Source organism: Salvelinus namaycush, chromosome 21 (assembly GCF_016432855.1).
Source record: "Salvelinus namaycush isolate Seneca chromosome 21, SaNama_1.0, whole genome shotgun sequence".
Lineage (NCBI taxonomy): Eukaryota > Metazoa > Chordata > Actinopteri > Salmoniformes > Salmonidae > Salvelinus > Salvelinus namaycush.
In genome coordinates, this window is record NC_052327.1 from 12,463,764 (window position 1) to 12,479,248 (window position 15,485).

Sequence of the window (15,485 nt, forward strand, 5' to 3'; positions counted from 1 at the left end):
ATATTGCTGTCCTTAATAACTAATATACTCTCTGAACAACTCAAGCACTAACCACAAATCCATGCCATGCAAAATCAACCGGAAGGTAGGTCAATGCCATAGAAAGACGCATACTAGTGTGGTTTTTGAATACCTTTAGAGGGGTACATAATTTATTACCGAGCATAATAATCCAGACCACATTATTTGACTCATGATAAGGGCACTCATGGCTGATATGTCACCTTTGGCTTCCACATCTTGAGCACTGGTGGCTCCAGTCATTCATTTGTACTGGAGGAAAACCTCCATTGTTGCCTCGTCCATTATACAATAGTTTGGTTGTAGTAGCCATTGCATTCCCAGCAACCTTCGGTGTGCTGCAAGGGTCCAGACGTCTCACTTACTAAAACCAATTAAACAAACTCCTGTAGTCCACAACTCAATTCAGCAAGACAGCAGGACATCACAGGAATCGGATTCCAGCTCCAAACTGAAACCCGTCGCATATCCTAAACAAAAAGACTTAAGTGTTATTTTTAACAGTAACTCGATACCCTTTTCACAATATTGAGCCAAACTGATCAAAGCCGAGCTGTACTGGGCTGGCCTGGTTATGCATCCACCGTAGTTGCTGAAACCATGCTGGAAAGAACAACACGGTTCGAGTCGGCCTTATAGTTTGAATCAGGCATAAAAGTGTACTGCTCATCTATATAATATCACGTCATGGTTTGACAACAGAATGGGCAGATATTAGGCTACCTGTCTCCACTCTGGACGCCCATGGGAATGCAATAGTTGAGCTCCAGCCGGGCGATGTTTCCGAGTCGCAGCACAATTCCCGCTCCGTAAGACCAGCGGATACACTCTGCCAGTTTCCTCAGGTGTGCTTGAGGCCCGTCACCTACAGGAAAACACAGCCTGAGTAAACCTTAAGCACTGGTTCCCAAACTTTTTCACTCAGGCTCCCCTTCCAGCATTGAGGAACATCCCGCGCCACGTCTATTTCTATGGGCACAAGCACTGTTCATGACGCAACCTGTTCACATCCCTCTTGTTGGCAGAGAGAACATTTTGCAGGTTTAAAGCTCATTTCCCACAATTCTACACATTTTGTCATGAGGTGCAGAAAATATTTTGCGGTTTAAAAGCGAATTGTCCTGCAATTCTATCCATGTCTAATGTGTATTCATGTGATATGAGTGACTCAAACATTACTACACAATCTATGGGCTAAAAAAAACATTTTGATCTGGACATTTCTGACAAGTTATAAGTAGCTCTCTAAGGTATGCAATGACTGACATGACCAGAGAACAACTGATGATGCACTACCCAATCTCGAAATTGCACATTGTGCATTCTACTGCGACAACTTTTAAGAGTAGGTTGGAAAGCCGAGCTGAGTTGCCCTAGGGAGCGCGCACCACAGTATGGGAACCACAAAGCTAGAGTACTGAAAAGCACAGACGATTCTCTTTCCCTGTATAAAGTCGCAGAACAGACCATTGTGCAATGAACTTCCATTTCTAGCAAGCGGGGAAGTTAGCTATCACCATAGTGACCACAAAGCTCATCACTAAGCTAAGGACCCTGGGACTATACACCTCCCTCTGCAACTGGATCCTGGACTTCCTGACAGACCGCACCCAGGTGGTAAGGGTAGGCAACAACACATCTGCCACGCTGATCCTCAACACTGGGGCCCCTCAGAGGTGCGTGCTTATTCCCCTCCTGTACTTCCTATTCACCCATGACTGTGTGTGACTATAGGAAAAGGAGGAACAAACAGGCCACTATTAACATCAATGGGACTGAAGTGGAGCAGGTCGAGAGTTTCAAGTTCCTTGGTGTCTACATCACCAACAAACTATCATGGTCCAAACACACCAAGACAGTCGTGAAGAGGGCACAACAACACCTTTTCCCCCTCAGTTGACTGAAAAGATTTGGCATGAGTCCCCATATCCTCAAAAAGTTCTACAGCTGCACCATCGAGAGCATCCTGACCGGTTGTATCACCACCTGGTATGGCAACTGCTCGGTCTCTGACCGGAAGGCGCTACAGAGGGTAGTGCGTACGGCCCAGTACATCACTGGGGCCAAGCTTCCTGACATCCAGGACCTATATACTAGGCGGTGCCAGAGGAAGGAAAGTGGTACCAGAGCACCAAGTCTAGGACCAAAAGGTTCCTTAACAGCTTCTACCCCCAAGCCATAAGACTGCTGAACAACTAAACTAATCAAATGGCCACCCGGACTATTTACTGCTACTCGCTGTTTACTATCTATGCATAGTCACTTTACAAATTACCTCGATTAACCTGTACCCCTGGACATTGACTCGGTACCCCCTGAATAATGCCTCTTTATTGTTATGTACATTTGGGTTACTTTTAGATTTAAAAAAATATATTTTATTAACTCTTTCTTGAACTGCATTGTTGGTTAAGGGCTTGTAAGTAATAATTTCACGGTAAGGTCTACACCTGTTGTATTTGGCGCATGTGACAAATAACATTTGATTTGCTTATTAAAAAATGCTGCTTATTACTAGGTGGTGCCACTCCTTCCAATATAATGCTGATTGAGTCCTGCATTTCTCATACTGATGTATTTGAACAACATTGATTGTGGGGTGAATTACATCTTTAAACACCCACCATAGTTGATGTTACACAGGTTCCCGGCATTGAGGAAGAAGTGGATCCTGAAGAGGTCTCCGAATCCCCCTTTGCCTAGATGGAAGGGCAGCGGACTATACAGGTGGACGGCTCCAGCCCAATACACCTCACCTCCCAGGTAGTCACCTGTCATACCAACAATAAAACCACACATGTGATGTGAGAATGTAACCTAAATCGGACTTTATTGAAATGGATAACATCTCACCTTCACTCTGAGGGCCGATGCTGTACATATTGAAGCCCCTGACGCTAGTAGGACCACCGAGATAGAACCTAAGAGACGAATAGGTCAGAAATCTAATCAAATTGTAGTTGTCACATGCTTCGTCAACAACAGGTGTAGACTAACAATGAAATGCTTACTTACGGGCCCTTCCCACAATGCAAAGAGGGGGAAAAAGTGAAATAATAGAAAAATAATAACCCAAGGAATAAATAAACAATGAGTAATGATAACTTGGCTATATACACGGGGTACCAGTACCGGTTGATGTGCAGGGGTATGAGGTAATTGAAGTGACTAGGCAACAGGATAGATAAGAAACAGTAACAGCAGTGTATGTGATGAGTCAAAAGAGTTAGTGCAAAACGGGTCAATGCAGATAGTTAAATAGTTAACCAATAGCTACTTGGACAAACAATTTTTCAGTCTTATGGCTTGGGGGTAGAAGCTGTTCAGGGTCCTGTTGGTTCCAAGACTTGGTGCATCGGTGCCGCTTGCCGGGCGCTAGAAGAGAGAACAGTCTATGACTTGGGTGGCTGGAGTCTGACAATTTCTAGGGCCTTCCTCTGACACTGCCTAGTATAGAGGTCCTGGATGGCAGGGAGCTCGGCCCCAGTGATGAACTGGGCTGTACGCACTACCCTCTGTAGCGCCTTGCGGTCGGGTGCCGAGCAGTTGCAGGTAGAAAACCATTGAAGGGTCAAGAAACAACATGGTATACAGATAACGTGGGAGGCCACATTAAAATCGTCTCGCGGGCCATGTTTGACACCTGCCGTGGAAATTCATACTGACAGAGACTTTGTCATTTCCTCAAACAATCGTCTATATTTAATATCGATTAATTATTGCAATAATGAAACTAGTCAACCGAGTAGCCTAACCTTTGCGCAAATGCAGAGTACTATACAGTGCTGTGAAAAAGTATTTGCCCCCTTGCCGATTTCTTATTTTTTTGCACATTTGTCACACTTAAATGTTTCAGATCATCAAATAAATGTAAATATTACACAAAGATAACCCAAGTAAACACAAAATGCATTTTTTAAGTGATCATTTTATTTATTAAGGGAAACAAGCTATCCGAACATTCATGGCCCTATGTGACAAAGTAATTGCCCCCCCTTGTTAAATCATGAATTTACTGTGGTTGATCACATTTTTTGGAAAGCTGAGTTCAATTTCACTAGTCACACCCAGGCCTGATTACTGCCAGACCTGTTGAATCAAGAAATCACTTAAATAGAACCTGTCTGACAAGTTGAAGTAGCCAAAAGATCTCAAAAAGCAAGACATCATCCAAAGAAATTCAGGAACAGATGAGAAACAAAGTTATTGACATCTATCAGTCTGGAAAGGGTTACAAAGCCATTTCTAAAGCTTTGGGACTCCAGCGAACCACTGTGAGAGACATTATCCACAAATGGAGAAAATTTGGAACAGTAGTGAACCTTCACAGGAGCGGCCGGACTACCAAAATTACCCTAAGGGCGCAGCGACGACTCATCCAAGAGGTCACTAAAGAACCCACAACAACATCTAAAGAACTGCAGGCCTCACTTGCCTCAGTTAAGGTCAGTGTTCATGACTCAAACCATAAGAAAGAGACTGGGCAAAAATGGCATCCATGGCAAGTTCCAAGGCGAAAACCACTGCTGACCAAAAAGAACATCTCACTTTTGGCAAAAAACATCTTGATGATCCCCAAGACTTTTGAGAAAATATTCTGTGGACTGACGAGACAAAAGTTGAACTTTTTGGAAGGTGTGCGTCCCGTTACATCTGGCGTAAAAGTAACACAGCAGTTCAGGAAAAAGAACATCATACCAACAGTCAAATATAGTGGTGGTAGTGTGATGGTCTGGGGCTGCTTTGGTGCTTCAGGACCTGGACGACTTGCTGTGGTTGATGGAAACATGAATTCTGCTCTCTACCAAAGAATCCTGAAGGAGAATATCCAGCCATCCGTTCGTGACCTCAAGCTGAAGCACACTTGGGTTCTGCAGCAGGACAATGATCCAAAACACACCAGCAAGTCCACCTCTGAATTGGCTTTAAAAAAACAAAATTAAGGTTTTGGAGTGGCCTAGTCAAAGTTCGGAATTGAATCCGATTGAGATGCTGTGGCGTGACCTTAAAGGTGGTTCATGCTCGAAAACCCTCCAATGTGGCTGAACTAAAACAATTCTGCAAAGAAGAGTGGGCCAAAATTCCTCCACAGCGATGTGAAAAACTCATTGCTAGTTATCGCAAACGCTTGATTGCAGTTGTTGCTGCTGAGGGTGGCACAACCAGTTATTAGGTTTAAGGAGCAATTACTTTTTTACATAGGGCCAAGAAGGTTTGGATAGCTTTTTTCCCTTAATAAAAAAAAAAAAAAAAAAAGCATTTTGTGTTTACTTGGGTTATCTTTGTGTAATATTTTAATTTGTTTGATGATCTAAAACATTTAAGTGTGACAAATGTGCAAAAAAACAAGAAATCAGGAAGGGGTTAAATACTTTTTCACAGCACTGTATATAGCTGACACTAACAATGCTAGGTCATGGTTGGTTCCACCCCCTTCATGAAGATTGGGGGCATCATACGCCACTCTGGGTTCATCCGGTCGTTATTTGCACAGGGTGGTTGTCTTAACCCCGCCCTGGCTTAGTTTCCCAGATGCAAGAATGATTTTGAGACAATGAGGGATTGTTCTACTCCTAAGCTATCCCTAGTAAAACACATTCTTGTCTATGCAACGCAGTCTTTAACTAATTTGTCAGCTCAAGTCATCTCTAGTGACCATTCGCCCGGATTAGCTGCAGGGAACTAGAGCGGAAACCATAAAAACACAGCATTAGCAGGACAGAAATGTCTTCCTATTCGTTACGTATTAATTGCTGACTATTAATATCAAACAAATCAGGGAAACACATAATTTCTCTCACACACCCCAGCTTTTCAGTGACGGCATTGTGGAATAGAGAGTATTGTCTTACCTGTCAGCAATGCAAGTTGGCTTATCTCCAATGGGCAGGAGGCACCCCCCCCAGAGAGATGCAGACAGGACCTGGAAGATAGAGGAAGAGGTCTCAACAAAAGTGCTCTCCCACTTGCTCTTTTTCCCCCAACCTGACCACAACCATTTTTCAACCCTCCATCAACAAGCTGTTGGTTAGAACTTGTGTTTACTGTAAAGGTGATTATTACTATTCCAACTTTAGATCCATGTGTGTAACTCAAGTTCACACGCAAATTTCTTCCTGATAAATAAAAACAATTCAGGTTCTCACCGAGTCCCAGAAGAGACGTCTGTTAAACTGGATCTCAAAGTCCTCCTTCAGGAAGCTGGCATCTCCTCCAGTGTATCCTGCCAACTCCTGCAAAACCACAACGATGCATCGCCTGAATGTGTTGTCGGTTCAAAATGGTTTGGGAAATGGTTTAAATAGGAAATCATTACTGGCTGCAACACCGGGTCAGGTAATGTAAACCTACACACCTGGTTGATCTTCAGCAAGGCACCCCTCCTGGGAAGGATTGCCGAGTTTCTGGTGTCGATGACCATGGAGTGCTGTGATTGCAAAGGAGAGGAGACATGTTGATGTAAAGAATTGTCTCAAATGTCTCAGTGGGTCGAATCCTAACTTGAGATTTTGACAACATCAATGCAAGATTTACACAGAAACCCAAATTAAGTATACAGATCTGAAAATAGGATTTGAGTCCAAATGTATTATCACGATTAGGCAAGACTGCCTTCTCATCTTGTGCACCAGAGGCATGGTATGGTCTACAATCCATGCTTAATCTAGATATGTTAAGTGTCACTGAATGAATTAAACATTTTGATGGGAGACTGTTACGGAGGAGTGTAAATCCTTTTTTAAAGGCTGGATCATGTTGTTGAATTGTTTGTATTGTTGTATGTTTTTAATTCTGTAATGTATTGATTGTTGCTGCCTTCTTGGCCAGGTCTCCCTTGAAAAAGAGACACTGGGTCTCAATGGGCTTTTCCTGATTAAAAATATATATTTTAATGTTTTATCCCTGGTACTAAAGGTAGTTGTGTGGGGATTGTGAAGCGGAACTGAAGTCCCGGTACCGAGAGTGATGACTTGAGGGAGTGGCCACTCTCCTCCCGGACTGCAAACGATGCGGTACGCTCCAGACAGCCCAGCTCTCGCCACACACCCTCCCACTTCAGGGTGTGGTTTGTCTTCCAGAGAGGGAACTGTTTGCATGCAAAAAAGATAGGGAGAAACCAGAGAGGATCAAGCATTTGCAAAAGCATTACCAGTAGGATGAAATTGAATAGAAAAATAGCAGAGAAATTCCATTCTACTCATATTAGTTAGCATAACAACAGCAAAAATAAAACAATCACCTTGGTTATTTCACACAGAGTCCAGAGGTAACACAGAGCACAGGAGTATACCAAATGAGAACTTGTACAATAATGATAGATTAATGGAAAATTATCTTTACACTGAATTCTGTGGAGACGCCGCGATCAGTCTCTCTCAGCGAGCTCCATGGAAATTGGCCTGCAACTTTGTACAAGTTGACAGCGAAACTGCAACAGCCAGAGAAAGTCAATTAGATTGATACCAAACAAAAAGAGCTCAGGGAAATGCAGAATAAACAACAACACAATTCACTGTTTTTGAAGCATTGCTAATAATGGAATTAGCAGCTTTGTTTGTCTCATACTTGCGCTCAAAGTGGCCAGGTTGGGGCTTGAAGAACGACAGCCCATAGGAAGTCTCTTTGGTGCCGTAGGAGACCTGGAAAGTGAGCTTTTCTGCAGAACCGAAGAGATTGGGCAGCTTGAGACCAAGAACCTAAAGTAGGAGGCAGTAAAAACAGAGGATGGTACCTCAATTGCACTTGTAATCACCACCATGGCTCAACCTAAATGAATCTTTCCTCAATTTCTGGTATCCGCTCTCCTCGCTTCCTTCTCAAAAGGCTTTGGAGAAGGTCCTAGGTGAGGGATCTTGGACCTTCTCCTCCAGTACGGTTGAGAAGGAGGCGAGGCGATAGGACGTGAGGAATGAATTGAAACGATGCATTGAACAGAACCCATCACTCAGGAGTTCTCACCATGCAGCCTTCGTTATTTCCAACCATGGTGTTATAGCTACCAGTCATGCGTCTCTGCTCAGTCACATCAAACGTCACATCTAGTCCATTAGGCAGAGCATCCACCCCTGAAAGGAAGTATTGTTGTTGTTGTGAGTGCTTTACCTACTTTCCCATTCATTTTAGTCCCTTCCAAAGTAACATACTACATTTTGGACAGATACTGTCATCAGAATAGATCCCCTTTCTAACCACAGTACCTTGTGAGGTATCGATGACAACCTCCACTTGTCTGAAGATACCGAGACGCAGGAGCTTCTGTCTGGCTTCGTGGGCTCTCCTCATGACCTAGAACAAACAGTAAACAAAGTCAATCCTACTTTTGCTACAGTCTCTATACAGACTCCACACGTGAATAAACATGGTCTGTACTGTACTGATAGAATCACTCACATCAATCAAGTTCTTGGCACGGAAGACATCAGCAATCTCGTATGTTAAGCAATCCTCCTTGGTTCTTCCGAGACCATCTATGTGTACACGCTGGACTATGACCTACAGGACAAATATATAAAATGTGTTATAATCAGCAGTGACAGCCAACAATTAAAAGGTTTTACATTCAACCACACAGAAATTCTTATGGATTAAGTCACAACTTGAGTCAATGCGGTTTTCATTCAGGACTGAGTGACCAAAAAAACCATACATCTTTGTTTTCAAGGACCTCTTGTTTTGACTCCTGCTCCATATCTGGCCTCTCAATGTCATCTGCATGAAACCCCAGCTCGGGTCCCTGCATTGGCAGAGGATCAAGACTCTGCAACACAACAGATTTAGTGATGAATACGATGACTTATCAGGCTATATCTTGAATATTAAAGCTATCTGTACAAAACTCATTAGCTGAACAGGTAGTTAGGTGGATGTAGTGTTTTGGTCATTATGATAAGGTACTAGTTAATCTCAATATTTTTATTTTTATTTATTATGGAGTAGTGGCCCTCAAGCCACTACTCTACTACCATATACAGTTGAAGTGGGAAGTTTACATACACCTTAGCCAAATACATTTAAACTCAGTTTTTCACAATTCCTGACATTTAATCCTAGTAAAAATGCCCTGTCCTCCACTTTATTTTAAGAATGTGAAATGTCAGACTAATAGTAGAGAGAATTATTTATTTAAACTTTTATTTCTTCCACCACATTCCCAGTGGATCAAAAGTTTACATACACTCAATTAGTATTTGGTAGCATTGCCTTTAAATTGTTTAACTTGGGTCAAACGTTTTGGGTAGCCTTCCACAAGCTTCCCACAATAAGTTGGGTGAATTTTGGCCCATTCCTTCTGATAGAGCTGGTGTAACTGAGTCAGGTTTGTAGGCCGCCTTGCTTGCACACACTTTTCAGTTCTGCCCACAAATGTTCTATAGGATTGAGGTCAGGGCTTTGTGATGGCCACTCCAATACCTTGACTTTGTTGTCCTTAAGCCATTTTGCCACAACTTTGGAAGTATGCTTGGGGTCATTGTCCATTTGGAAGACCCATTTGCGACCAAGCTTTAACTTCCTGACTTATGTCGCTTCAATATATCCACATAATTTTCCATCATCATGATGCATCTATTTTGTGAAGTGCACCAGTCCCTCCTGCAGTAAAGCACCCCCACAACATGATGCTGCCACCCCCGTGCTTCACGGTTGGGATGGTGCTCTTCGGCTTGCAAGCCGCCCCCTTTTTCCTCCAAACATAACGATGGTCATTATGGCCAAACAGTTCTATTTTTGTTTCATCAGACCAGAGGACATTTCTCCAAAAAGTACGATCTTTGTCCCCATGTGCAGTTGCAAACCGTAGTCTGGATTTTTTGTGGCAGTTTTGGAGCAGTGGCTTCTTCCTTGCTGACCGGCCTTTCAGGTTATGTCGATAAAGGACTCGTTTTACTGTGGATATAGATACTTTAGTACCCGTTTCCTCCAGCATCTTCACAAGGTCCTTTGCTGTTGTTATGGGATTGATTTGCACTTTTCACACCAAAGTATGTTAATCTCTAGGAGACAGAACGCATCTCTTTCCTGAGTGGTATGACGGCTGCGTGGTCCCATGGTGTTTATACTTGCGTACTATTGTTTGTACAGATGAACGTGGTACCTTCAGGCATTTGGAAATTGCTCCCAAGGATGAACCAGACTTGTGGAGATCTACATTTTTTTTTCTCTGAGGTCTTGGCTGATATCTTTTGATTTTCTCATGTCAAGCAAAGAGACACTGCGTTTGAAGGTAGGCCTTGAAATACATCCACAGGTACACCTCCAAGTGACTCAAATTATGTCAATTAGCCTATCAGAAGCTTCTACAGCCATTACATAATTTTCTGGAATTTTCCAAGCTTTTTAAAGGCACAGTCAACTTAGTGTATGTAAACTTCTGACCCACTGGAATTGTGATACAGTGAATTATAAGTTAAATAATCTGTCTGTAAACAATTGTTGGAAAAATTACTTGTGTCATGCACAAAGTAGATGTGCAAGTCCTAACCGACTTGCCAAAACTATAGTTTGTTAACAAGAAATTTGTGGAGTGGTTGAAAAACGAATTTTAATGACTCCAACCTAAGTGTATGTAAACTTCCGACTTCAACTGTATCTACAACACAAAATCCATGTGTGTGTGTTTGTATAGTGGGTATGTTATCATGTGTGTCTGTCTCTTCACAGTGCCCGCTGTTCCATCAAGTGTATTTGTATCTGTTTTTTAAAATCAGATTTTACTGCTTGCATGTGTTACTTGATGTGGAATAGAGTTCCATGTGGTCGTGGCTTTACTAGTACTGTGCGCCTCCCATAGTCTGTTCTGGACTTGGGGACTGTGAAGAGACCTCTGGTGGAATGTCTTGTGGGGTATGCATTACATGAGGGTCTGAGCTGTGTGCTAATAGTTTAAACAGACAGCACAGTGCATTCAACATGTCAATACTTCTGACATAAACAAGTAGTGATGAAGTCAATCTCTACTTTGAGCCTGGAGAGATTGACATGCATATTAACGTTAGCTCTCCGTGTACATATGCAAGGACCAGTCGTGCTGACCTGTTCTGTTATTTCCTTCCCTCTTTGTGGCACCTGACCACGAGACTGGTATTTACAAGTCACATTCTTCAAAATGTCATTAGTTTAATTTACTGGACATTTTCAGCTTGTGGTTAAGCATCTAATAGTGTAAATGGTTAATGCACCCCCATGCATATGATGTGTCCTCACTATTTCAGATCAGTGGCTGTAGTGAGCGCGATACACGAGCAACGTTCACTAATGTTGTTGTTGCAATTATGCAACACTTGATCATGTTTATTTCCTTCACTTACTGACAAGGTATGGACAGTTCGTGTTTCTGGAGTTCAGCTAGCTGCCATAGTTGGCAAGCTGTCCAACTGGACCCCTTTCGTTTTGCGTGCTGACTACGCTAGCTATTCCGGTTACTGTACTCAGAGGTCATGCGTTCACCCTTTGCATTTTAAGCAGTTATCCTTACCCTCGCGTGGACGGTGCCCATGATTAAGTCTTGAATGTAACGTACTTCAAATGTTGGTGATTGTTTTAAGAAATGAAGGGACATTTAATTCACACTCGGCTCAAGAGATATGTAGCTTCGTGGACGCCATGACACCACGCCCCCTCATCCACCCTGGGGGTGTTCAAGATGTCAACGTTTCACAATATATTGCAGAACAAAATAAATTGCAAACAGTCGCTTACTGTAAACACAAAACAATAGTGTACACATAAAACCTCTTGATAGCCAGTAAAATTAATATTTTCAAAACTGAAGCTTTGCTTAGTTAACATATAATAACATGTACTTGGATTTGTGTAGGACTTTTGGAACGGGTGCATGCCCATTTATGTATGGTGGACAAGCCGAGACAACTTGCATTCAAGACTGTGGCCATACTGGGCCCAGACAACACACATCTGACTGTATAACTAATCCAATTTGACCATTACTTTCATTATTATGAAGAGTTCATATAGCCATCATAGACATATCAGTCACATATCATTCACTCAGAGTGATGGGACAGAGATCTCCAATTTTATTTAGATATAAACGTTGCTGAGCTTCTCTGTAAGCCCTCCTTCCTGTAAATAAATATAGAAAAAATGACAAAGATAATCACATCACACAGTGTCTCACAATAACAAACATTTTATCTACTGAATGAATATTTGGCTTATGTTTGACTTAAAAGAGATCCATAGATCTTACGCCTCTCTCTTGAAGGTTTCGTGAGATATCTTGTCCTTGGCCACACCTTCAGGACACTCATTAAACTTCTCAATCCCCAAAGTGGTTAGTGCTGTGAAACAGAATCATAGATAGTATGTTGAATGAGTGTTTCCTTGGGAGTGATGGAGAGGCATAAACATTGGGTTGTGGTATAGTATTATTAGACTTATAGGCTTAGACTTATATAGGCTGAATCCTCGGTATTCCCTTGGTATGCCCCCTACTTGTTTTTGATGCACTTATCTGATACAGTCCAATCCCTCCATATTGTTTCTCGGCCATTGCCTCGCAAATGATCAAATGGCCAATTTCTGACTCACCCTCCTTGTACTGAACAAAAGTGATGTGCCCTTGGTTGGTAGGGTCCAAGATGCCCAAAACGGCATCCAGGTTTGTGTCATTGAACAGGCTTTGGCAATCCAGTGACCTCATTTTGGATGCTCTCAGTTGTTCAAGCTGTGTGATCAGGAACTCGTTTGGTCTCTCTGTAGTAGAAACAGCACAGATGATGGGGAAAAAGACATGTCATGTGTAGGTAGGCTATGTCATAGGAATGATCCTCTGGTTTTGCAGGAGATCACACATTGCCTCTGTACCGGTACCCCCTGTATATGGCCTCGCTATTGTTATTTTACTGCTGCTGTTTAATTATTTGTTACTTTTATTTTCGACTTATTTTTTAACTTCTCAAAGCATTGTTGGTTAAGGGCTTGTAAGTAAGCATTTCACGGTAAGGTCTACTACACCTGTTGTATTCGGCGCATGTGACAAATACAACTTGATTTGACTTTAACCCGACCTTATATCTCAACCATTCTCTTTTGCAAACTAGTGTGAAACAGATCATGAAAAACAACACTATAGTATAAGAAAGAATACAAAACACGAGATTTGGGGGGGATTTAAATGACTAATGTTGCCAAAGAGGATGCTAGTGAGGCGTTTATTATGATGGCCCTCTTTCCTAACGTTAGTCAATCAGTCAGTGTAGTTAGCGTTAGCACATCAGGCTAGCTTACGTTTTACTTCAACCACCAAACAAGATGGGAAGAAAATGTTAACAAAAAATGAAAAATAAGTCTAACCTGGTCTGTGAAAGAAGAGCATGCTTGTTAAATTATCCATGAGTTCGATAATTTTGTGTTTTCTAAGATAATCTGCAGCCTCTTGCTCTCTTGGTGTCGCCATTCTTCTGAAAAGTATATGTAGCTAGCTACATTGGTTGCTATGGATACGCCAAATCGTCTGGCGCTGTCTGCGAGAATGGTCTGCTGTGCGCTCCTCGTCTAGCGCTCTGAATGATCAAAATCAGAATGATAACTATCAGAATAATTTAAAAGTTTATTCATTAATAAATAATGAAACTCAGATTTTGATATATATTTTGTTGTTGTTGCGTGTGGACCCAACATAAAAGTCTATGAAAAGCATAAACACAATAAACATTTTATTCACATCTGTTGATTAAAAACACAATGAACATTTACATACATACAGTATCTGACATACTCATACTAGTCTGCGCAGAATCTACATGAGTGATCCATCAAAAGACATGTTTAAAACTTGAGCTCACTTTGCTTTGGCTCTCACATCAAGAACAGCAAAGAGGTGTCTGCTCTGCAAGTTGTCCTATACTCAAGACCTCATGAGTTCTCCATGACAATAGGTTCGATAAACACAATTGTAGGCTCCTGACCTAAATGTAAATAAGAATTTGTTATTAACTAACTTGCGTAGTTAAATAAAGGTTCCATTTTTTTTAATAGTCTGAGGAGCCTGAAGCTCCATCCAGCCATGTGAACACATCATTGCCTGGAGCAACTTTGAATAGAATTGCACATGTCAACTTATACCACATTCGTTTCAAAACAAATGTGATACACACAGGTACATCCAATTTTTCTTATTCACATTTGTCCCTATGTGGTTTTTAAACATGTGCAATATGTACAAGGATTGCTCTAGTTAGATACTGTACAAAAATGAAATCAGTCTACGGAAAGGGTCACTGTCTTTGGGCAGCAACAGCAGCAGCCTCTTCTCTGGCTTTAAATCCCAGCAGTTCAGTCCTCAATTCACCAGGTTTGGGAGGGATTTCTGGAATAGTCTGGCAAAGGGAAATAAAAAGGTGCATGCATTACATTGGAGTATCAGCAACATTACAAGCAATGCATTTATGATCTTATGAGCAAGTACGCAAAACACAAGACAATGTGGACCCTTCATTTTTACGATACATGTGGTCATATAATGAAAAAGCAAGATGGGGAAGGATAGGAGTTTGTTTCCATGCTTACCAGATCGGGTCTGTAGTACTGATGGACAACCTCTGCTCCGACAAACATAGATAGTACACTGGCACCAAACATCCTCAGGTACCGAGGCCAAGACACACCAGCTGGCATCTTCACATCAGCCAAGAGGACCAATCAGTTACCTATACGGGGGAGAGACAGACAGTGGTATAGTGATAGTCATTAGCATGAAGCTGGAAGATTTTGATTGGATCCAGGTGGGTGGGCGTTGTGCTAACCCTAACCCAGTACCCCAACATCATTATTGTATCGAATAATCAACACAACATGCTAAGGAGTTGTAGTAGGGTACATTCATGACTTTCAATAATCACAGCCACAAGAAACACATAGTTTACATGTTAAACCCAGATTTTCTGACATTACATGGCACATCATCAGGGATCCATTGCCATACTGCTACAGTAGTTCTAGGTCTCCAAAATCTCTTATATCTCAATCCTTAGCTAGATATGCCACTTAGCATATGTAACGTTACCTAGCTAGCTAAGTAGCTAGCAAGCTAGTAGTAGATATTTTGTCTTTGCTCCATAGTCATACCACCTAAAATAAACACTTGCACTCAGCTATTAACATTACCTTGCTCTATTCTGAAACAGACAAAAGGCGGGTTTGAAAAACGGTCGTTATCCAACAGAAATCTATTTATCATTGAAGCACATCGGCAGGTCACTTAACGTAACAGCTCTGCTAACACAGCCTTCTTCTTCTTCTTTTTTAGAATGTTATGTTACCGGTGTGGGTAATATTGGCGCGCTACTGCCACCTATCGCGTTCCATTTTCGAGAGATGGAATCTTTAGTTGTGAAATTCTGAAACTACTTTTTCATTCTGGTCAAAAGCGTAATGTACCTACATTATGTAGATAAGCTACATTTAAATATAATGGGTTAATGGCACAAAAGCCAAGTTGATGT

The 15,485-nt window shown here is 41.8% G+C and overlaps 3 protein-coding genes across 3 annotated transcripts; all 3 read right to left on the reverse strand.

The window, feature by feature from the left end:
• Positions 1 to 121: 121 nt before the first annotated feature.
• Positions 122 to 11,636, reverse strand: LOC120066094 (sorting and assembly machinery component 50 homolog A-like). Its single transcript, XM_039017198.1, has 15 exons — positions 11,495 to 11,636; positions 8,669 to 8,779; positions 8,413 to 8,514; positions 8,220 to 8,307; positions 7,981 to 8,087; positions 7,588 to 7,718; positions 7,363 to 7,450; positions 6,980 to 7,108; positions 6,377 to 6,448; positions 6,168 to 6,254; positions 5,874 to 5,944; positions 2,875 to 2,942; positions 2,646 to 2,792; positions 745 to 886; positions 122 to 491 (listed from the first exon to the last, which is right to left on the reverse strand). Exons 1-15 carry the CDS (start codon positions 11,576 to 11,578, stop codon positions 446 to 448), a joined length of 1,473 nt encoding a protein of 490 aa, XP_038873126.1. The 5' UTR covers positions 11,579 to 11,636; the 3' UTR covers positions 122 to 445.
• A 589-nt stretch (positions 11,637 to 12,225) lies between these two features.
• Positions 12,226 to 13,438, reverse strand: si:dkey-42p14.3 (EF-hand calcium-binding domain-containing protein 10). Its single transcript, XM_039017995.1, has 3 exons — positions 13,336 to 13,438; positions 12,571 to 12,735; positions 12,226 to 12,320 (listed from the first exon to the last, which is right to left on the reverse strand). Exons 1-3 carry the CDS (start codon positions 13,436 to 13,438, stop codon positions 12,226 to 12,228), a joined length of 363 nt encoding a protein of 120 aa, XP_038873923.1.
• Positions 13,439 to 13,675: 237 nt separating this feature from the next.
• Positions 13,676 to 15,270, reverse strand: LOC120066619 (protein brawnin-like). The gene is made up of 3 exons (XM_039018043.1): positions 15,148 to 15,270; positions 14,551 to 14,690; positions 13,676 to 14,360 (listed from the first exon to the last, which is right to left on the reverse strand). Exons 2-3 carry the CDS (start codon positions 14,656 to 14,658, stop codon positions 14,259 to 14,261), a joined length of 210 nt encoding a protein of 69 aa, XP_038873971.1. The 5' UTR covers positions 14,659 to 14,690; positions 15,148 to 15,270; the 3' UTR covers positions 13,676 to 14,258.
• Between the last annotated feature and the right edge of the window lie 215 nt (positions 15,271 to 15,485).